The following is a 23,795-nucleotide window of genomic DNA, read 5'->3' on the forward strand; positions in this document are numbered from 1 at the left end:
CGGCCGCTTCACCCTGCAGCCAACGAGGGCTTTCATCTGCGATGCCGCCGTTCTGTCCTGGCCTGGATAGCCACACAAAAGGTTCGCTAAGACTGGGAAGCATAAAACAGGCGCGCTGCTGGACTCCTTCATTAAAGACAGACTTTCCGCGTCAATGCAATGACCTTACTTTCTTCAAGAATAATGACGGTTTCCGTTGATTCACTGGAGGCGGGGTATCCAACGCGATCTTCGGACTAACTGTTTGAGATTTTCAAAAAAAGTTAAACTTTGCACTGAGCAAGCTCCCTGCGCTTTCGACAAGCTAGCTAAGCTTTCAGATGAGTGTCACTTGATTTTTTTGTTTCCTTCGAATGCAATGTCAGTAATTCTACATTGCGTGTATAACCATCCGGCATTTGAGGCACCACTGCACACATGGTAAACCTCTCGAATGCCTGGAAGTCGTGCTAACCGGTGATCGCAACGCGCACGTTATATGTAATCTGTCTAGAAAAAACGGTCAGCGGCCGACGGGTTTCACAAATAGCTGACTCTAAATAAGTGCGCTGAATCATGCTGGCCTCACCCTGATAAAGGTCAAGCGTCAACGATACTGACTCAAGACCATGCACTACATTGTATATATATATATATATATATATATATATATATATATATATATATATATATATATATATATATATATATATATATATATATATAGTCACGTGGGCGAATTCTGATCGAGAGAGAGAATGAGATTCTTGTAATAGGAAAAGAGTGAAGTGCGGGAAAGAGAAAATTGCAGAGACGCGTCCGCCCCGCTATGGTCGGCAAGGAGGGGCTTCGTCAAGCTTTCCTTGCTCTCACCTTCGCCTTTTTTGTCACTCATGACCTTTGACTTCGTATAGCTTTTCTTATCATCCAGCAGCGCATCTCAGACCGACCTCCATTCTCCCTGCGTTCCCTCAGAATGCTTTTTTCCGCACTTTTACTGGACGTTAGAGAATTTGTTACGAGACTCCATGCTTGCGAAAGCTGCCTTTTCATTATTCAACAGTATGTGAATGAAATAATGTTTTGGGGCGTCTTTATTTGCATGCCGAGGTGGCGTCTGTCTAAGCAAGAAGTGCGCATAGTTCGTGAATATCGACGTCGAAAATGCCGCTTTCGCATATCGGTTTGCCACGACTGGTGTGAAAGGCTATTTTCGGTTAGTTGTTAGCGCGCAGAACGGCTCTCATTTTCTAATAGTATAGATCACTCGTTATTATGAAAATGCACGCTGGTCACTCAAGATAATTACAATCAGTTTCTGATATACAAGACAGGTTATCTTTTTCCCGAGTCGCTATAGGAAGTCTCACACAACCAGTACTCACGTTGAGTTTGTTTTGCACTAACTCCCGTGAAAAAAGCACTACCTATTTACATAATTGCGTTCCTGCCTGGCCTGCAGTGCAAGTTCCAGAAAAGGGCACCCAAGGCTTTGCGCACGCAGTCGCCTAGGCTGGTGGCCAATGCGCATGCGTCAAACGCGAGTCTCATGGTTACGCACGCTACTTTCGAAAAATAGCGTGCGTACCCAAGGAACCCAAGGCCTGGTTATCCAATTCTAAAACTCTCTCATAACACAAACGACTCCTTCAGTTGAACCCCTTCCGAGAATTTCGCACGACACGTTTTCATGCTAAAGTAATCACAAGAACAGGGAAGTTATTTGTAATATTTAACTGAAATGTAGAAGTGCTAATGATAACGTGCACGAAAAAAAAAAAGAAACCTTGCTGCCGGTGGGAGCCGCGTTTGTATTGCACTACCATGTTGCGCTACGGCGCTACAAAGCTTTCCTCTGTACAACTGGCCTAAACAGCCTATAGTATATATTCGCTTCACTTCGCACCCATCGGGCTGCACTGCAGAGGCACGCAGCCCGCCAAGTTCACCGCTCTCCGCACCTATTAGCGAAAACGCAGCAGCTAAAGGTGCACGCAGGTTGCGAACATGCAAGCACAGGGGAACGCAGCCAGAAAGAATACCCTGCGGAAGACATCAAACAGTTACAAAACGGGCACCTAAAACCGGGCTCTTAAATTGAACGACCGCCAACACACACACACACACAAACACACACACACACACACAGAAAATAAATATGAAAAATAACTAAAATGAACCTGGCATGAAAAAGGTAGCGTCGAGAAGGAGGCGGCCGCCTCCATTGAAGCCGCGAAGGGCGCTTCCCTGGCGCAAGCAAACAGGGCCAACTGAAGAAAGCACGCCGCCTGCCACGGTGACGACACAAGATGTATCGACGCGCTCGGAATCCACGGCGCCCTCCGCGACCCTTCTGCTTTCGCCGTTGGTGATGGATGGCACCAACTTAGTGGAATCGCAGCTCGGGAATCTGTGAGGTTCTGTTAAATGATCTCCCGCCTAAACGACGGCAGGCTGCTCATTATGCCCAGAGATGCCGAACACTAGCCCTGTTTCCCTCGCACCTGCGGTGACTGCGGCTCGTGCGAGAAAAGTAAGGTGGCTCATCTTTCATTCAACTGTCCATGTCAGAGCCGTCCGTAAAAGCTGCGGTAAGGAATTACGTGCGAATACTTCGCAGTGGATTTGCGCGGACGGCAACGGGCGGGTTTCGTCTCGTGTTTATAGCGTAGTTCCCATCGTCACTTGAGTTTCAAGTTTCGCAAAGCGCACACGTAAACACCGCGCGTTCGATATACTGCAATGAGTATATGCACGCTATAGATCTTCGCGAGTTGGCTCCGTTCTCCGTGATTCGTGGAATGGCTTGGCCGCCTTCATCGGCTAAACTACGGCCATCAAAAGTGTCCTTTTTCCCGGTAGAAAAACGTATGCGCGGAGTGGCAATCTACCGTTACATCAGTGCAGTGACGCATGCAGATTATTCATTATGCAGCGCGGTCGTGACCGTGGACGGCACGACGGCTCGCACACCGAGGAAGCGGCAGTGAGCGAAGTTCCATCACGGCGGCGGCGGCCAGATGAAAAGCGGCCGTAGCAACGGCGGCGTCCCTGTGAGACATAAAGAGCAACAGCGCGCACCGCGGTAGCGTATCGCCGCCGCAGCACTCGGCTGCAACAAAACTAGCAGGCGGTTCAATACACTCACCGTGCTTGCTCTGCATCTTGCCCATGGTGCGGCGTCGGAAAACAGCGCCGTAGCATCACAGCCAAGCCCCGAACGTCGACAGTGCCGGCAAGCAAGAAGACATGGTCGCCCGCAGAACTGGCCTGCTGCTGTAGTACACTTTTCTTTCTTTTCCGCAACGCACTCAATGAAGGAACCGCCGCTCGCGTCCCCCTTCCCTCGGCTGGCGAGGCCGCAACGCAAGGCGAAAGCCGTCGCCAGCCAATGGGCGCAGGGACGGCGCACTCCATCCTCCGAGGTGGGGCCGGTGGGCAAGCGGGCGCTCGCAGCAGCCGCGGCCGCTGTCGCCCTCGGCTTGAACCGCGCCCACTCGACTGCCGCGGTGCCTGCGCTTTTGAGTAGCCGCTCACTTCCTTCTCGGTCGCTTCGCGAGTTTTCGCAACAGTGTCATTAGTAGCGAAACGTTGGAGGCTTCGGAAGTTTCGACGCGAAGAGAAGCCCGAAGGCATAAGCGTCTCACGTGCCTTACAGCCTTCCACTTCTCAGGTCAGAGAGGCGGATGGCCGTAAGGCTCAACTTAGATTTTCATCTGTATCCGTTAAACTCTTTTTCTTTTTCTTTACTGAACAAATTGTGACTACGGTGAGATGTGACCGACTCAGAGGGTGCATAATTAAAATGTAATAAAAATAAATATGTGAAGTCGTGGAGCGAAAAAAAAAGAAAAAGGACAGTACGGGAACGTAACATTGTAGACAGGACATATGATGTCCTGTGTATGCAACGTTTTCTTCCAATCAACGTCTCTGAAACTAATATGGCTTAACCAGAGCTAACTCGTCTGGTCGAATACACTTCCACAACGTATCTTACAGACAATTAAAAAAAAACTATGAATAGGCACCCGCTGCATCAACTAAGCATTTGCTGTCGGCACAATGTTTCTTCGAGTAACGTGTCATGTCAATTAAACCTATACCTCCATTAAACTGGTGAGCGATTGCTGCGTTGCATAAACTGTCTGTCAACTAGACATTTACACAAACATCGTGATCACAGGCAGCTCTAGTAATGTACGACGAGTACACCGTATATCAGGCACGTAGGCAAGGGCCCGCCCCCCCCCCCCCCCCCCCAAAAAAAAAAAAAAAATTCGTCCAGTCTTCTATATTTCCAGGCAACATTTTTTTTTTGCCATGGAAAGACTTTTTTTCGAACAATTAGGCCTTGCTCCCCCCCCCCCCCCCCCCCCGAAAAAAAAATCCTGGCTACGTGCCTGCCGTATATAGTGACGAGCAACTATTAGTCTTCAAACGGAGCACAGTTTTTATTGCATTGTATTTGCCATATTCGAAGCGGTATTGCTTTCTTCTGCGCGAATGCAATCTCAGAAATGCCGCGTGAAGAGATATAAAGACCGGCAACTGCTTATCTTGACCGAAAAGTTGTAGAACCAGACTCACAGCATTGTCCATAAGACAAAAAATGTCAGTAACTGTATACTCGTGGATAAGTTTACCGTGTGTTGTACAGCGGAGTTAGTGAATGTGTAATTTTGCGCTCTTCGACATAACAACGGTACAATTAAGCCACCTGTGGAAGTCGTACTCGTTCTTAGTAACACACTCATACTGACACAGCACACAAATTCCATGCACCTCAGACAAATTAAGGCAACCCAATCACAACACAACCGCTTTTATTTCTCTCTCTCTCTCTCTGCCTGTGGGTGTTTTTTTTTTTTTTTTTTTTTTTTTAGGCCGTGCGACACCCAAATTCGTCGACACCTGCGAGTCAAATTATTCCCGGACATGGAAAAGTTGGATTGCAATATAATAAGCTTGGAGCCGGCTCAATAATCATTTACGCGGCGTCGCATGACTAGTATTATAGTAACTGTGAATGCGAGATAGTTTGGCTCCAATTCCGACTCTGTCGACTTATCAGCGAAGGAAAACAGGTGGTTGTCTTGCCCGTGGAATGACCGACTGCGCGTGCTGAATTCCAGGCTCAGTGAGGAGGCGGAAGAATAAATGAAAGGTACAAAAGTGAACCAGTACTGAGCCCGGTTGCCTGCCCTGTACTGCAAGACGGTGTTATGCTAATGCAAGTTACAATGTAAGTGTCAGAAGTATTTGTACATAGGCCATTAAAATAGCGAATAAATGGCTCAGCGTACAACCCCCCCCCCCTCCCGTTCGTGTCATTTAAACGCTGCCTGTCACGTGATATCATTGCCTCGCTTTTGCCGCTATCTTTATGGCAAGGAAATAAGCTCATAGGGACAACTGCAGACGTCGAGACAGACATCACGACGTGGAGCTCGAGTCTCGTCAAACCGTCGTTCGTTTGCACTCCCTCCTGTGTCGTGAGAAAGTCGCTTCCACACGATATCTCGTGTGATAGCGGTATGTCGTACGCGCCAAATCTCGTTATATAGCATCCACGCTGTGAACTCGAACCACCGATTTCCACTCCATGCTCGTTTATTCTTCGTCTAAACTTGCAGATGACCAACAGACCCCCCCCCCCCCCCCCCGAACACAGTGAACAGTGAGGAGACATCTCAGCCGTGATGCGTGCCATACCGACGGATTGTTCAGTTTCGTACGAGTCTCGGCTGAAAGAATCCTTATCAGGTGCGCCGTCGAGCCCGCAAGGTGGTGCCTCGACAGTCGGTGCTCGGGCCCGCAGCTGCACGACGCCACCAACGCGGAGGGGAGGCGGTGCCATTGTGCGCGGGCCACGTGCACGCCGCCGCCGCAGCGAGCGCGCACGCCCACGTGCGCGTGGGCGCAGCGCGGAAGAAAACGGCGACAGCTGGACGGCGGGCGGCCGAGAGAAGCCGCCGCGCGGGAAAGAGGGCCGCCTTTATTTTTTACGATGCCCCTTTGAAGTCGCCGAAACGCGTAAAATGACCCCCAGCCGACTTCCAGAAACCTATCATTGGGATGGGCGGGCACCGCGTTGCATGACGGGCATTATCCGCCGGCAGCCAGGCGATTTTGCCGCACGGGGACGGACAAGTGTGAAATCTTCCTCCTCGTTGCCGTTGACAGCGGTTTCCGCGGCTCGCTTTCTACTCGGCCGACCGCCGATGGCCTCTTTTAATTCATCCGATACGAACTCTTTTTATTATCGTCATCGCCGCCAGGCTAGCACCGACTGCCGGTGCCGTGCGCCAAACACCCGCCGTCTGTGCTCCGTTGCAATACATAGACGCCATCACGGTCCAACAGTCTTCCACGCCTGACTGGCAAATCGATTCCAGTGACAGACGTTTATGTTGTTTCGATGGCTAACACATAAATAAGGCTGCGTTATGGGAAAGCAATATACTAATGCTAAGGATATGCCGATGTTGCTGCAAAAAGCAGTTATACCCCTCTTAGATAACGGACGCTCATCGCAGCTCTAGCGGCGTCACGCTGACTGACGCACCAAGTCGTCCTACAGGTTTGTCACAAGTGTATCCCGTTGACTTGTAAACTTCCTTTTCGAGCGTGTGTATGTACGTTTAGCGGACCCACTGGTCACCACTCTACAAGAGTGGTGGCAATGCGAGCACTTGGAATCGTCGGCCTATTTTTTAAACATGTGTGTCCTGTAAAACACTCGAGCATATTATTTACAGAAATTTAATAAAGCACCTTCATGCTAACAAACTTTATTGTCCGACACAGCATGATTTTAGAAAAGGATTTTCCTGCGACAAGCAACTAATAGAATTTACATGTGATATCGCCGAAACGTTAAATTCTGGTAGCCAAATGGATTGCGTTTCCCTATAGATTTCAGCAAGGCTTTTTGACCCTGCAACACACAACACATACATACACTCCTTTCATTGACGTTATCATGCACTGCGCAGCGAGAGACCCAGCAACTAAAGTGAATGTCGATGCATTGCAGCGCTTCCAGAAACGTGTCGCCCGGTTAGTGAGGCGTGATTGGAAATTCACGAGAAGATAAAGCGAAGTTGTCAGTGCATTGGGATGGCCATTAATTTCATGACGGCGTAAATCTCTCAGGCTTTGTCTTTTCTACAACATATACTGAATGAGGAAACAGGGATCGACAAAAATAATTACATAAAATCAACTAGCTATATTTTTATCACGGTGGGATCATTATTTAAAGGTACGCGAACATGCCGCGGATATGTCGAACAACCAATTTTGCAAGAATTTTTTTTTTTCAAGAACAATACATGAATGAAATAGCCTCCCGGGAAGTATTGATACCGCCCCCGTCGCAGTGTTCCCCTCACTTTTATAAGATTTCTCTTGACTACACATTATGTTTTGTATAATATCGTTTATGTATTTTGGCATTGTAAACCCTCCTACAACAATGCTATATGTAAGGCGATGCAATTGCTCGGCGATGTTAGCCAAATGATGGCTCATATCGGCTAGCCTAAACAATGATGATGTCGGCTTGTCTTGCTATATGTTAAGTGATGCCATTGTTTGACAATGTCTATGTACTATACTAGGCTTAAAGCAGCGTAAAATAAGCTCCAATGGTTTCTTAGAAAACTCGTCCCGCTGCGCGACCAGTTCTCGCATTTCAGCATTTCCTCAAACTGAACTTTCGATGGTGTGCATGTCGCTATGTCTCTTGGAGCCGGTGGCCGTCACGCGCCGGCGCGTACTTTCGCCGATGGTGCGCCGAAAACAACTCGCACACCATCGGATACATTGCTTGAGAAAAAAATCCCACTCGCAAGCTCGCTTTTGACTGAACATTGGCGGTAAAAGGCGCAGATGGATACAACTTTATTGTATCCATCTGCGCCTTTTACCGCAGAGAACGGAAATAAAAACCACCACGGTGGTCAAGTGGTTGAAGCTTCCGCCTCAAATACGGGGCTATTCATTAAAAATTCGCGAATACTGTATATGTTGAACATGCACTTTTGAAAGAATTTTTTTTCCAAGAACAGTGCACAAATACAATAATTTCCCGGGAAGGATTGTTACCCCCTCCTCGCATTGTTCCCCACACATTTAAAAAAGTATGTTTTCATTGGTCATGATGGCGATGCCAAGAGCAATTGTCCAGCCTATGTATTTCGTGCCATATATTATATGCCGCTAATTCTTGTTTTGTGTTACGCTATCTTCTATGATATCGTTTACGTATCTTGGCTTTGTAAGCTCCCCTACAAAATGGTCCTAGAGGGTGCTGTAGGTACATGTATAAAAAGTGTCAGTTTTGCCGCAAGGGCAAAGCAATGAATGTGATAGCAACATATTGGAATTTTACACGAAATATATGGCAAGCAGCTCACTCCTTCAGCATAAAAATTGGCGTAACCCAAGATAGCGGTGGCGTAAGGAAACGCGGCCGCTCCAACGAGCGGAGCGACCTTGGTCGAGCGAAGCGACCATAATAAAAATGTTTTAGAGCGCAGCTGGCGCAGCTCTTAGGCGCCCGTTCCTTCGTTCGGCGGCGTCGGCGTTGTCGTAACCGGCAGAGCGAACGAGGACGAAAGAGAGCGAACGCGGAGCGCAGCGGAGGATGAAAGACGGCGATAGTGAGGAGGAGAGAACGACAGTGGCGAGACGGCAGGTTCCGTGGCGCCACAGTTGTCCGCGCCGTCGTGCGGTCGCCGATGGCACCATCACTAAGGTATGCGGCGAGGGCGTCCACCGATACCATATATGGAAATAAAGCGCTGTATGAACGAAGGCCTGCGGTGTTGCGGTGTTGTGGAACGCGCCCACGCGCTGCCTTCCGCGGTCTCCCGGTTAGCGAGGCAGTCGCACCACAACGTATCGCAAAATCAAACCACATAAACAGCTGCACTCAGAATTCGCATTAGGCAGTATCGTAATCGTTAATGATTTTTTTTCTCTCTCTCATACCCCTGTTCATGATGGTGATGGCAACAACATTGTCCAGCCTATGTATTTTGTGTCATATATTGCATGCCGTGAATTGTTCTCTTGCATTGCATTGTGCGTTATATGATATCGTTCATGTATTTTGGCATTGCACCCCCCCCCCCCCCACACACACACAACAATGCCTCTATAGAGGGTGCTGTAGGTATATGCATAAAAAATACCGCAGCTTCGCCGCGAGAGCAAAACAATGAATGCGATAGCAACATGTCGGAATGTTATAGGAAATAAGGCTATCAGCTCACTCATTCAGCATGAGATTTTGCCTGCCCCAGCAAAGCGATGGCGTAAGCAAACGCGGCTGCTTCAACGAGCGAAGCGACCTTCCTGCGCATTAAAGGGGCACTAAAGAGCAAAACGATTTTTCTCGCATTAGTAAAGCAGTCTTTCACGATACCAAAAACACCATGCTTGCTGCGAGAAGACGCTTAATAAGCGAGAAAACGCGCAAAAAGAAGATACAGGCGGCGACGCCACCTTGGAATTCCCGCACCATTTGCCGTGACGTCACATATTTTTGACGGCGCCTGCTTGGGCCTACGTAGTTCCTAATCGGTTAAATCGAAGTACATTGTCCTCTGAGGGGGGCAGAGACGACATAACGAATTCGTGGAAATTTCGTCGAGCTAGTGGCGCCAAAATACGTTAAATGCTCTTTGGAACCTTTTACGTCACGAATTACAAAGTTCGGCGCGAAATTTAAAAATGAAACTTTGAACTTGATTTTATCCTCTAATAATAAACCTATGGTGCTGAAATAAACTACACAAGAGTTTTCTGAGCACACTTTATCAATCTAAACCAATTCATTGTTTCTCTTTAGTGTCCCTTTAACGCAAGCTTTGTTGTGAGAGGACAACACGTACAAAGGTATGATCCGTCTGCTGGTCTCCTCAAAATATACAAGGTACGCGGGCGACCACGCCCGGCCAGTCAAAGAACGTATTTCCTGCCGGAGCCATGCAGCCCCACCTTGGGCACCCATCCATGCGCCTTTCGCGCGACGGAGACAGCCGGCGCGTTTCCTCCCTGTTTGTACCACGACCGTCGGCAGTCCTTGCACACTTTTGCTCGCACATAGAACATACCAGGGGAGTAGCCAGAAATTTTTTTCGGGGGGGGCTTTAACCATACTTTATGTATGTTCGTGCGTGCGTTTGTATGTGCGCGTGTATATATACGCAAGCAAAACTGAAAAATTTCGGGGGGGGGGGGTTGAACCCCCCCCCCCCCCCTTGGCTACGCCCCTGGAACATACGACGCGCGGGGCAATGTTATCGATTTGTACTTTATGCGGAACATCACAGCGACGCCGACGCCGACTACGGAAATGCACTTGTAGTGTCCATATAATTGTAATCTCTATCATAATTAAATAGTTTTACGCAATTACCGTGCTTTATAGATAACGCAAACCGTTGCCTAACGGTATGCGTTATATAACGGCACAATGTTTGATAAATTGTTGTAAACGCTCCGCCAGACGGTAAGATGTTATGTCATTTTCACTCCCAGGAATGAACAAAATACTTCAGCATTTTATAATAATAGAGATATAATTCGCATTGAATCGATAAGTATATTTAAATGCAGGCACAAAACATTACAGGATTTGGTGCACCGGATACGATACTACATGCGTTTGTATCTTCAGTTGCTTCAACATCAGTTATTCCTCATATTTATGGTCTACTGTAGGGTACGATGATTGACTTGGACCAAGTTCATTTTCGGAGCGGACCAACACAGTGACGAGAATGCCGTAACCAAATTTCGGGCACGGACAAGCCAATTCTCACCCCAGTCCAAGTAGGCTTCATCATCATCATCATCATCATCATCATCATCATCATCATCATAGTTTTCAGCCTATTTAAACCACTGCAGGACGAAGGCCTCTCCCAAAGAGTTGGCTCTAACTTGAGCGAGCTGATTCCATTTTATTCCAGGGAACCTTCTCGTTTCGTCACTCCATCTAACTCGCTGCTTTCCTCGACTGCGTTTCCCATCCATTGGCGTCCACTCTTGCTCTAACTGACCACTGGTTGTGTCATCCTACACATTACGTGGCCGGCCCACAATTTCGTATGTCAGCAACAGAGAGTGATCGCGTAGCTTGGTCGCGTATGCAGCAAGCTCCGAAAGGAGTCCCGACTTCTGCCAGCGAAAACCACGGCGCCTGGCGTCAGATATGCGAAAGTTTGGTCGTCTGCTTGGTCTCGCAACAACCGTACAGAAAATTCCAAGTTGCACCCCGTCGTATAGTTAGATTTTTCGGCATGGACTGGTGTAGAAATCCACTCGTTCCATGATGCCCCTTTTATCAATTCTAGAAGGTCATTTTTGCACAGCCTCTAAAGAATTTTTCACCCATTCGGAAGAAATGAATGTTCAAAATAACGTGTACTGACATAATTTGTAGTAAATTCGATAAATAGTTATATAAATCAGCTTTTATTTAATTCTTTTATATATCAATTTATCAGTTCATTTCTATGAATGTGGTACAGCTTAAAAAGATATTGACTACTTTAAGCACAACCTGTCAATTCATGAACATTGAAATGCATAAAATCGCATGACACGACACCGAGGAAGGATGCGGAGGTAGGTTCACGTTTTCTTTTTATATGTAACGTAATTTATATCAGCCCACGCGCCTTTTGAGGGATATGCGTGCGCACTTCATTGACATTCATTTACTTTTCTGAGCAGACAACCAGATGCAGCAAGGAGGAGGGAGAAATAGGCGGAAAGACGAGGGAATAGAGGAGGGCGCAAATTTAGAACAGCAGATACTAACAAAGCAACACAGATAACGAGCAGATATGGCTGTTGCTGATTTCGCGTGCTTCAAGAACTTCCTCGAAGTACCCCCCGACACTCTTGCGTTCTTTCACCACCAAAAGACTTCGTTTCCGTACGACGAAAAATGAACGTGCCATGCCTTCTGCGTTCTTTTTTTTTCTTTTGCCTGGATATGCTTTCAGCGCAAAGCAGGGGCGTAGGCAGAAATTTTTTTCGGGGGGGGGCACCTCCTTGATCTGTAGTGGGGACGAGCAGGCAGATGTGGTCGAGTGTCATTTTCTGCTCTGTATGCTATGGCAAAAAAAATTTCGGGGGGGGGGCACGGGCCCGGTGTGCCCTAATGTGGCTACGCCCCTGGCGCAAAGTGAATGGCCGCAAAGATCCCCCTTTATACACAATGTTGACACAGTCGCGCTTTTGGTAATCCGCCTTTGTGCACAGCAGCTATGGTGTTGAGCCCAGGGCTTCAAGTCAGCCGCCCCCCCCTCCATTTTTTAAGGAGGGGCCCGGCCTCCCCTCGGCAGTCCAACGGTGGCACAGCGACACCCATCTGACAAATGCTGGAGTTGAATTTTTTTGCAGTAGTGCTTTGTGCGGGGAAATCATACTGTGCAATTCTCCGAATAATATGATTTAATCGCCAATGTTTGGTTGACGGGGTGTCAGCAAAACAGAAGAAAACAGGTATCGTCGTACTGCTGAATGCAATTCATTGAGACCCGGAACACCACGGGCAACGCCTCCTGAAACCACGGGTCACCACCCTGTTCAACAGAGCGTCTTGGCACAGCATACTGTTTCACGAGGCACCTGAGTGTGAAGCTACCTGCTCGTGAATCAGTAATGGTTCGCCTTGGTTGCCACTCAATTTTCATTATTTTAGTTGTGCATCACAAGTCTGTTGTAATTGTAAAGACGCATCTATTTTGCCTACTTTATTAGGCAAGTGGTAGTGGAAATAAAATATAGCATCGTCGTGCCTGAGCTTTTGAATCCAGTGAGTCAACTAATGTATACTTTGAGCTCACGTATCTTTAAGCCTTTACATCCCGAGTTATTTTTGAAAAAATGTTCCCAAAATAATTTCATTTAATGCTTGATTGGATTGACACGTTGAATAAATGCCCGAAATACATTCGGAATAATATATGTATTTGTATAGCATTCATAAGCATATTTGTTCAGTTCTAGAGACAGTTGGCTTCACTGCACCGTGATCATCGCAAACACCTCTCTTAACGCTTAATTTATAGCATATATATATACAGTGGAATCTCGTTGATACGATTCTGCATAATACGTTTTTCCGCTTGATACGTTTTTCATCGTCGGTATTGCGGCGAAAAGATCGCTGCTAGGCGATCTTTTCTTCGATATATATATATATATATATATATATATATATACTTCAACGAGCTCCACCCATCGATTAAGTTCACGCATAGCATTTCCAAAACAAGCATTAACTTCTTGGACGTCACTGTTTCGGCCAAAAATGAACGCCTCTCAACAAACCTACCTTTACAAAAAGCCTACAGACCGGCAAATACACCTACATTTCAACAGTAGCTATCCAAGACATTGCAAGACGGGTATTCCATATTGTCAGGCCCACCGGTATCGAAAAATATGCACCGATATGCAGGAATTTGGCAAACACGCAGAACGCCTAAAGAATTCCCTATCACAACAAAATTATCCCGAAGACATTATCGACGATGCCATACTACTACGTGCTCGCAACGTGAACCGGAATGACATAATTAAGGAGCCAAAAACAGTATCCAAAACAACCTCCCGAACAAATCTTGTACTAACTTACTCCTCATCAGTGCCACGAGTTAACAACATACCTTCCCGCCATTTCAACATAATCAGGCAAAGCAAACGACTGACTTCCATATTCGCGGAGCCACCTCGCATGGTATACCAAAGGGATAAAAACCTGAAGGACATTCTTGTCAGAGCAAAAACAAACCCCGCCAAAATTGAACCAGGGTGCCGCCCCTGCGGTAAAGCTCGTTGCAAGGTATGCCCACATATGGTCACAACGCGTGAATCAAAAGCAAGCTTCTCAGGTTTCAAATTCAACATCACCCAAAACCTTAATTGTGACTCCAGCAATGTGATATACATGTTACATTGCAACGTCTGTGGGCAAGAATACATTGGCCATACGGACACGCCATTTCGGCTGCGGTATCCAGACATCTAGCTTGCCAAACCACAGCTTTGAAAATATCAGCGTAACTCTTTTACAGTCCGGTTTCCAAAACACGCGCGAGCGCGAACAACGTGAGGCATATTTTATTTTTAAATTTAGAACATTAACAGCCGGCATCAACGAGGACCCTGGAAGACTCTCCTGCTTCCGAGAGATAAGCCAAAATGAATTTGGCAACACGAAATCATAATTGGGACCATGCTTGTTTCTTGATTGGCTCGTACGTGCAGTGCAGTGTCGTTTTCTTTCTTGCTTTTCTTTTCTTCTTTTTTTTGTTGACTATTTTCTTTTCTCCACTTGTACACTGTAAAGTGCTTACGCTTCCCTACCGCTTGGAGGCTATTCACAAGGAGCGGGCGGAGATGAAAGGTGGAAAGCCTTCCCTCACGTACGTGCGGCGGCACTAAGGTCCCTAGATAAAACAAGTTTTATCTAGGTATTTTAGGCGGCACAGGCTCATCCCACCCTCCGCGGCGACAATTTTGGGTGGCCCGGCGCACGACGCGAACCGGCAAACACGAGATCATAACCAGATGTGGATCGACTTTCAACGACTTTAGGCCATACACAACTTTTTTTTTCATTTTTTTTCTTCTTTTTTTTCTCCTCGCCTCGTGTTTTCTGACTTCGTCGGTCTTCTTCTGTTTTTCTTTTTCCCTTTTCTCTTTTTTTTTTTCCTTTTTTGTAATCTATCACCCCCCCCCCCCTCTCTCTGAAATGTCCTTGAAGGCGAAAGGGAACCGGCAAGTTCGAACTTCGATGTCAGCTTAACTCATCCCCTGACGAAGGGAGGACCCCTCCCGAAACTGTTGGGAAATAAATATTTATATCACTCTTGACAACGCCTCCGTTGTGTTATACCCATTACTAGAAAAGAACTGGCCCATTGAACCATTAATCTATACTTTGTGTGTGTGTGTGTGTTTGTGTATGTGTGTGTGTGTATTGCCGCTTTATGAGGGCCCCCCTCCAATGAAGGGAGACTTTAAGCCCTGGTTGAGCTGTGGTTGAATGTCTGAGCACGAGGGCGTGGGTTCGAATCCTGATAAGATCATGGTGGCCGCATTTCAGTGGGGGTGAAATGCACTGCTCGCAAAATTGGGCTTAGGTTCAAAATTAAGTCAGAGTTTTCCACTGCGGCGTGCCTCATGATCATACTGTGTATTTTACAAGTAAAAAATTGGGGCAGCTGCGCACTAATGGTACGAAGATTGAGGAAACAGCGAAGCTGATGGCCTTCCCTTCCTCCCTTCCCTCCTCACTTCCCTTTCCCACCCCTTGCTATGCTGTACTATACAAGGCTATGCTGTGGTTTACCCTTCCCCCTCCTTTCCCTCTTCCTCAGCTTCACTTACCTTTCCCACCCCCTTGGTATGCTATACTATGCATGGCTATGCTATGCTAGGAGCTACTTGGCACGTATATACTTCTCTTTCCCACCCCTTGCTATGCTGTACTGTCGTACTGTCATGGTTTTGCTATGGTTTAACCTTTCACCTTTTCATTTGCCCTTTTGGCACCCTATCTGTCATCAGTCCTCTTCACCCTCGCTTCTCTTTCCCATCCCCTTGCTAAACTATACTAGGTATACAATTTATGCATTGCTTTACCCTCTCCCCTCCTCCTTTTATTCCTCCTCACCCTCACACCACCCCTCCTCATCCTTACGTCCCTTTCCCACACCTGTGGCGCATACCCACGCAGGTTTGCGCGGACAATCTCGGGACTGTTAAAACACATAATTTAATTTCATTAATGTGCACTAAGCTTTTTCATGAGATACGGTGAAAATCCATGCAAATTTAGCCCAAGAAGAAGAGATGGTGCGCGAAGCCCCATCGCCAGTCACAGAACACCTATGTAACCAATCTCAAAGGCCATGCTTTTGCTGCCTGCGCGAACCAGAACAAGAACCAACTTGAAACCTAGAATGCGTAATAGATTCAGAGTCGCAGAAACGTCGGCTACAGGGTGACGGCTCAAGCACTCAGAGTAACCGCAGTAATGATCCGGGATAATGTTACGATTCCTTTCCCTTTCATGCAACGTCACGGCCCACGTTAAGGAAATTAAGATGGGAATGGGGCCCTGTGTTGCACGTTAAGGGGGCATTTAAGCTCTGCTGCGCAGCTAAAGTTTTCGGGTGCATGAGGCCGAAATCTTCAGCGCTGTCGCAGTCAACGCAATCAGTAAAATGTTGTCTCGAAGGCCATACATTTGGCGTACTGCGGGCCTTAGAGGCAAGCGTCATCGTCAGTGCCTTCTATCTTTTTTGACACTGCATTTTCAAGCCGGTGAGTCCCGTGAGTCATACCATAGCCTCCTCTGGTCATACTGTGGTAATCAAACATGTTGGTCATGAGCCGGCGGCTTCTGTAAAAATAGGTTAAACTAGAATACAAGTACTTCAAACCAGGTCGTGCTTCGAATATGGGGAAAGATGCGTGAAACAAATAAAGGCGTGGATATCATTGGCTTGGCTTGGCTAGTTTGCCAGGCGTTCTGTGATGCAAATGCGGTGACTGCGGCGTTAGACGCTGGTTCTATGCTGCACCGGTAATGACCGATCGTTTGTAGTCGGTTTAACTTCACCTTATTTCTAATATTTTCCTCTTGGCGACAATATAGTTGGGTGTTCTGTTTAGGGGAAACTCAAGGCCGACATAGAAACACTCTAGTGCGCTCATCGCAACATACAAGGTAAGCCAGTTCGATATTTGGAAGATGTCATGGAACGAAGCACTTCTTTTTCGAAGTGTATCGTAAATACTTACTCGACTGTTTCTGCTTAACTTTAGAAGTATACTTATTGCTGATATATTTGTCACAAGGAAAGCTTGCATTGTGCTGCTCGTGTTATGGGAGTTAACTGGATCGTATTTTAATGCAGCGATGGCAGAGCAGTCCGGTTACTCTTCTGGCAAAAACCAAGACTCGAAGTCTGATCTCAACAAATCTACCTCTGGAGGAGATCATGTGCCGGATCCTAAGAACATTCAGGACCTGACACAATACGTAAGCATTGTTACCCTCATTACAGGGCTTATGCGTTTGTTATGGTTTATTGTTTTATTTGTATTCCAGCTAGCTGTCTGGCGTTTTACTGCTTGTTTAGCTTAGTTGAATTCTAACTGCGAAAAGCTACGCCCGAACTAGTGTATTAAACGAAGTAGTATTTGAAATACACCCGTCTTGAATTGTAAATGCTGTCTGCTGAGTGAACTGCGCGTTCGTTTATTTTAGCATGCGATAGATAAAAGGAGACATGTTTTTAGCTACCATTACAGGTGTTTGTATAGATAATGTTACGAAACCGTTCGTCTGCACCAAGTAGCAAAGAGCGAACTCGTTTAGGTTGCATGATACAAATAATCAGGGTAACGTCTGTAAAATGCAGGCTTAGTTGTACAAACATAAGTGAATGACCTGCTTGTTGTGCTTGAATGGCTAGAAAGGCATTCATTTCACCAAGGGCACAAGTTTCGAGGACATGGAAGCATGGGGCATAGCCTTACTACTGTAGCCTTGCCAATACCAGGATATGTCATAATATGGCACGAAAGATAGTTAGTTCCATGTTTGTCCTTCAATTCAAGCACACCATTTTGATAAATATTGTCAAGATATTGTTTTCACCTGTCACATGCACCATTGTCAGCTATTGTACGAATCTTTGAATGCCAAGGATATTGCATTTTGTTAGGTTTTTCTGACTATTGTTTAAAAAAACTTGTGCCTTGACATTTTTTCATTTTAATTAAATTGTTAATTGTTAGCGGTTATAGCTTAAACCGCACCAGCCTTCTCACTGCCTTTCTTTTCCATATTTTTTTCCTTTTTGCTCTTGCAACAAAGAGAAAGGGAATAAAACTTTGTCTGATGTCATGTGACCCAGTAATAGCACCAGCTGTAGGAGGAGCGGTGAAGGAGCAGTGCTTTGGTGGCAAAGCGGCCAGGTTATTAAATTTCATTAAAAAGGGATCGACAACCAATTTTTGTGGCACGTACGTTTTCTTGCGCAACGGAAAGCTTACCAGTCAGTGTCTAATCATGGAATGGTAATGCGGGAAATGCCGTGAAACATTTATAATCAAATTTGCGGCAACTATGATGCCGTATACACACAGCACATGCTGCAAACAGTGGGAGGTGAGTGTGAGAGTGATTTGTGTTTGTGCGTGCCAGTTTGCTGCACATGCGTGCAGTCTGCATGCACGCACCGCAGCTCGACATGTTCCACTAGTTGCTGCAAAGGCAGCGTCGCTTCTGAGCGGGCAACTTTTTTTTACCTCGTAAGCAGCACAGAATAGAGTGGGGATGGATAATAATATACATACTCTAATTTTGAGGACCAATTATGGTGCTCATGAAAGCATCTACATACAGCAAAGTGAACGACTCCATAATCTAGCTTCAGGGCCCTTTCTCTGGGCTGCGCAACGTACCATTTTCTTTGCTACATAAATCTTGTGCAGATCGCGAAAACCTTAAATCTGTCACTATAATTCACGGTCTTTTCATTTGCACCAGGACCTAATCACACGTTCTGGCCAGTTGTTCGACCCATTAAATTAACCAATAATACTAAGGAACATGATGTCTGCCGCAACATCGAGATTATGCATTGCTCTCTGTTTTGTAAAATATGTAGCAGCACTCGCCCTGCTTATGTGTCAATATAGAGAACGAGATGTCATCTGCACACCCAGCCATTGGTGGCATGCACTTTGTTCAGATTAACACGCTGGTACTGTCATCTGCTAGGACACACAGTGCTGCTGCTATTGATCATGTTGCATGTTTTGCTTACCTTCTACCAGCAGATAGCAGTACTAATGCAGTGGGTTACCCGTGTTCTTGTACATGCTGCAATGCAGTTGTGAACATTGTTACTGTAGCACAGGGTCATGAGCTTATGACAACAGTAGCTTTTTTCCCCTCTACTTTCATTCAAAGATAACAATAACCTGATGATGTAATGTGATAACCTGTACTGGAGTCCGCTAGCAATCCTGCTCTTTTTTTCCAGATATTCTTAAGATATTTGTGGTGATAGAAAAACTTGCATTTTTCCTTCCCTACTTCCTTTAGGTAACACACCATGTGCTACATGTAACTGATGTAAGTACAAGGTGCGCAGTCTTATGAGATGCGCAAGAGTTTTGAGAAACATGTTTATCTTGCTAGATGTAAGCAAATTTTTCGCAGGTTTCACTCCCTGCCTTCATGTTGCAAGCAGAAGAATCTGTCCACTTGGTCTGTTTCAAAAGTCATTGCCGCGTTATGATGGCCATGTTAAGGCCCCTTCACATTCACTTTGCCTTCCTTGTGATTCTCGTGTTTTATTTGTCCTAATGTACTGAGCACACTTTGCCTTTTTAGGTGCAGACCCTGCTTCAGCAGATGCAAGACAAATTTCAAGTGATGTCGGATCAGATACTTACAAGGAATATCCTTTTATGTCTTGTACGGCATACTCTGCAGCATTTGTTATGTTAAATACGGTGGTGTTATCGGTGCTGGCAGCACCGATCACTCGATCAGCATTGGTGCTGCAGCTACCTCAACCATGCAAGTACAAGAGCTTGTTAGCACGACTTTAATGTAGCATCCAGCCACAGTTCATCAACCTGTTAATCATTTACTGTTTTTGCATGTAGAGCCACTTTCTGTACCTAATAGACTGAAGGACAGTTTGGGGCTAAGAGGGAGCCAATGCAGTGGTTTGTAACATGCAAAGCAATTGAAGTAAACTTGTCCACTTTTTTGAACTCTTTTTTTTAGAACTGTCATATCTCTGCTACTGCTAGTTTAGCAGAGGCTAATGTGACTAGGTGGACATAAGCAGCAAGAAAGTTTGAAATTATTTATAATTACTACAAATAGGCTAATTGACCTTCTAAAATGAAGAGGCAAGGTTTTGAACTCCAGTGAATGCCAGTATATTTTGTAGCTTGAAGGTGCGTCTCAAGAAAGTGGTGCTAGTCTTCGGATTTCTGCAAACTTCACTACTACTACTTGGCTTTAATATTGAAGTTGAAACATGTGCTCTAAAGTTTGTAATTAATAGGTTCAGATTACATCTTTTCTGATTAAAGAAATTATAGAACATTTTATTGCTGCAGTCTCCCTAGCCACTTACGGCAGAAATGGCAGGGGCCTGATAGGTTGTAAAGATTTTTATGTAAACATAAACCTGGTGTATGCTTGAACCAATGAATTCTAAAATAGTAACCATCTGTTTTTTTTTCAGCTCATGTTTAGTTAATTTTCTGACATGTCTTACGAGCATTGGATTCAGTTTCACATTGCAGTGCATTGAGTGAACTACGTCAGTTTCACATGACAATATGGTAAAATGCTTATCTTAAAGGCAGTGTATATTTTTTCCTTAACATGGGTGTACTCGATGAAATGGGCCATCGCATAGATGACTTGGAAAGGAACATCACTGACCTCATGTCACAAGCAGGAGTCGAAGAAGCTGACAAATGATCTGTGGACAAAATGCTGTGCAGCAAAGAGTTGCTACATGCTTGTAAAATAATCATGGCCTGTGCACTCAGAAACTGAGCACTGAGCTGAAGAAATACAATGTTTCACTTTGTATAGTTCTGTTGCCCCACCTCTTGAAAAAGCATTGGCTTAAGTGTGTTCCAGAGGCAGGCATCGTACATAACGCGAGGCAGGTTGAACATTTGTTGTATAAAGCCTCTGAATCAGGTGCTGTATTGAAGAGAATGAGAGCAATAGAAATGCCATCTTTATGCAGTGTTCTCAATTTATTTTAGCTTGTAGTTTTTACTGTAAAGTTTGTACTGTGTGATTAATAAATAAATGTTCCTTACATACCACCTTGCTTCACCTTAAAACAAAACATTACCACATCCCAAGTAGCTTCAGCTCCTAAAGTAGAACATGGAACTATGGAAGGCTTGTCCTTTCATAGTTTAGGTATTTTGAATAGTTTAGCACCATCGTCTTTCAGCAGTGCACATTAAAGTGAGTAGCACATTCAACTGTGCGTCACTTATTTGTAAGTAAACATGTAGTGCACATGCAGACACCTATATGAAGAGTTCCAGGTATGCAAAAACCGTGTACAAGCCCATTGGCACTAGCTGTGCAGCAGGGCTTTGCATTGGTGCCTGCTACTGGGTTGTGCATCTGTGTTCACTTAAAATTATAATTTTTGGGGTTAAAACATGCGAAGACCACAATACAATTATAAGGTACGCCATTGTGGAGGGCTTTGGAAATTTCGACCACCTGGGGTTCTTTAACCTTTTAAACGCCGCACTATGAAGTAGTAGGAAAAAAACTGAAATTTATGTTGATAACTTGCATTGGCCTTCTAAATTAACTATGATAAAAAATACAGCCATATTCACAATGACTAAGCATGTTTTTTCGCATGTTCCATTTTTGGAACATTGGCATTTCCCATATGCAAAACACACATTTTCTCTGGAACAACCTTTATTGACTTTTCAGTCGGGTTTCCTTACTCAGGATAACTGAAGAATAATATTTAGCGTCATACAATGTCTCTGAAAAGTATAAATATTTATAACAACACTTCACGAAAATTTCTTCTTTCGTACTACTGGCTGTACTACAGTGAGCAATTCACAAACCGTGGTAAGCGGCAAAGCAGTTCTTGTGCAGCCGCTTTTTGCACTACTGGCACTGATACGTTGTATTCTTCTTGCATTCCGCGCACCTTCCCTGAGTCGTTGAGATCATGTAGTGACCATCAGTTTTTCTGTCCTCATGTCTCGGATGAACCCGAGGTCCAGGTCTCACAGTGAGTTTCGGCTTCAGCTGCAGCAAGGACATGGTGACGTCCCGCCGAAAGGCGATGTGCGTCATGGCGGCATCACTACCCCTGTGAAGCTCGCAGTGGAGGAGCCATCCTGCGACGACAGCCATGTTCAAACCATTGCTGAAAAGGTTCCACCACCATTTTTGGCTCCTCAGTCTCGGCCGATAGCTTCCCAGGAGGCGGTCCATCACATCTACTCCTCCCATGCCCTCATTGTATTTTTTGATCAAATATGGCTGAGGAATGTCCACGTTTTTCTTCGAGCGTCGTGAGAAGCGTTTCGCACTTCCAACAGGCTCGTGGTTGAGGTGGTTAGAAGAAACTGTGACGACTGCATTGTCGTTCCACCTGCATGCGTAGACCGCCCCGTCACACTTGTAGTGGAAAGATCCTCTTTCTTCCTTTCCGATGCTTTTCAAGCTCTTCAGTGGACAACCACCGGTTCTTGTATCTCGCACAGTCCCTGTCGCTCGAATCCCCTGGTCAGCCAGTTTCGTCAAGAGGCCGTGCGAAGTGAAGAAGTTGTCAAAGTAGACTTCGTGCTGTTCAGGCGCTTCCAGGACCGATACCATATTGCTGACAGCCCTGATCCCGAGAGGTGTCTTGTCGTCCTTCTCGTTCCTCCCACAATATATTTCCATTGCATAGGGGTACCCATTCGTAGAGCACATCATCCATATTTTGTACCCAAATCGAATGGGTTTACCGCGAATGAACATTTTGCACGAGTGGTGGCCATAATAGGGCACCATTGACTCGTCGATGCTGAGGCTTTCATTGAACACTCCAAACTGGCGGAAACATTTGGAGATTTCGTCGTAAAACGGCTGAATCTTGCCCATCTTTTCGCCTGCTTTCAACTGAGTGTTGTCAACAATATGGAAGAATCTTTTCAGCTGCCGGAACCTATTGTGGGCCATCACTGTCGCGACTATAGGCACAAAAAGATTTTCTGCAGTGCTCCAATACGAGTCCTCAGACGGAACGGAGTGGTATCCGCTGAAAAGTAAGAGGCCGAAAAACTGACCTATGTCCGCTCCTGTGACGTCCACCTCCTCCCCCTTTTGGAGTGCGTATCTTGCAGTCAGTTCAGCCATTGAACCAAGATACTCCGGAGAAATAAATTTGCTGAACAGCATAAACGGGCTCATGTTTGCAAGCTCAGGAAATGCCTCTAGCAACAACGGAGGACTCTCGCTGGGAAGTGTTTTGTCAAACGTGGCACGGTCACCCCATACTGGTGTATGGGAGCGCTCTGGAGTATTTGTTTTCCGAGCCTTCGTTGAAGCCTTGCGTCCTTTTCCAGTATAGTGAATTGCCGCCCCGCTGGCTTCTTTCGTCGTGGCTCAGGACTCGAACATGCAGAAGGCGAATCAACGTCTTCATCGCTGCACTGCATAACTTCAACGTGCCCACAAACATCATCGGGAACAACTTCAGAAAAGTCGTTTTCGTTCACGTGCTCCTCGTCAGTAATATTGCCATCTTCAAGAGGCGGCAATTGGCATACAGACGCACCTTCGCGTTCGTCATCGGGAAGGCTGAACAAAAGGTCAATTGCTGCCTCCAAAGTGAGGAAGCGTTGTGCCATGACCTAAAACAAAAGTTATTGCGGTGTAAAGCACAGTACTACAAAAATAAAACCAGCCGCAAGGTCGTTTTCTACTTACATCCACAGAGATTGATGCGGCTAGGCGCTGCAGTTCAATGCTGCTCTTTCCACGTGCCTGGCAAACTCAAAATGATGCCCAGGAAAGCTAATGTTGATGATGATGATGATGATGATGAATTGTGGTCCTGCCCTTTGTAACGGGTAGGCAGCTGTCAAGTGCCTTAACCAAAAAAAAAAGGAAGAAAGAAAAAAAAATGTGATAGACACACACATAACGAAATGTCACGTTTGCAACAGCCAGCCAGTGT

At 45.9% G+C, this 23,795-nt stretch overlaps 3 protein-coding genes across 7 annotated transcripts in view; 1 reads left to right on the forward strand and 2 right to left on the reverse strand.

The window, feature by feature from the left end:
• LOC119378882 (protein naked cuticle homolog 2) overlaps positions 1-3,363 on the reverse strand; it is a 49,403-nt gene extending 46,040 nt beyond the window's left edge. For both annotated transcript variants that reach the window (XM_037647937.2, XM_037647935.2), the window contains exon 1: positions 3,128-3,363. In XM_037647937.2, coding sequence (XP_037503865.1) covers positions 3,128-3,152 — 25 coding nt within the window. In that variant the 5' untranslated portion in view covers positions 3,153-3,363. The remainder of the gene's footprint in view (positions 1-3,127) is intronic.
• Positions 35-20,885, forward strand: LOC119378884 (heat shock factor-binding protein 1). 4 transcript variants are annotated; one of them, XM_049411661.1, is made up of 6 exons: positions 35-81; positions 16,941-17,065; positions 19,142-19,171; positions 19,259-19,306; positions 19,433-19,489; positions 20,447-20,885. In XM_049411661.1, the coding sequence occupies exons 1-6, from the start codon at positions 42-44 to the stop codon at positions 20,543-20,545; spliced, it is 399 nt and encodes a 132-aa protein (XP_049267618.1). In that variant the 5' UTR covers positions 35-41; the 3' UTR covers positions 20,546-20,885. The 4 variants fall into 4 exon arrangements, with proteins under 4 accessions (XP_049267618.1, XP_049267624.1, XP_049267619.1 ...); XM_049411667.1 differs by lacking the exon at positions 35-81 and adding an exon at positions 16,529-16,606 and having other exon boundaries at positions 19,433-19,499; positions 20,457-20,885; XM_049411662.1 differs by lacking the exon at positions 35-81 and adding an exon at positions 16,562-16,750 and having other exon boundaries at positions 19,433-19,499; positions 20,457-20,885.
• A 625-nt stretch (positions 20,886-21,510) lies between these two features.
• Positions 21,511-23,602, reverse strand: LOC119378883 (piggyBac transposable element-derived protein 3-like). The gene is made up of 2 exons (XM_037647940.2): positions 23,546-23,602; positions 21,511-23,469 (listed from the first exon to the last, which is right to left on the reverse strand). Exon 2 carries the CDS (start codon positions 23,024-23,026, stop codon positions 21,731-21,733), a length of 1,296 nt encoding a protein of 431 aa, XP_037503868.1. The 5' UTR covers positions 23,027-23,469; positions 23,546-23,602; the 3' UTR covers positions 21,511-21,730.
• Between the last annotated feature and the right edge of the window lie 193 nt (positions 23,603-23,795).

The sequence above is a fragment of the Rhipicephalus sanguineus genome, chromosome 1, assembly GCF_013339695.2.
Source record: "Rhipicephalus sanguineus isolate Rsan-2018 chromosome 1, BIME_Rsan_1.4, whole genome shotgun sequence".
In the NCBI taxonomy this organism is placed as follows: Eukaryota; Metazoa; Arthropoda; class Arachnida; order Ixodida; family Ixodidae; genus Rhipicephalus; species Rhipicephalus sanguineus.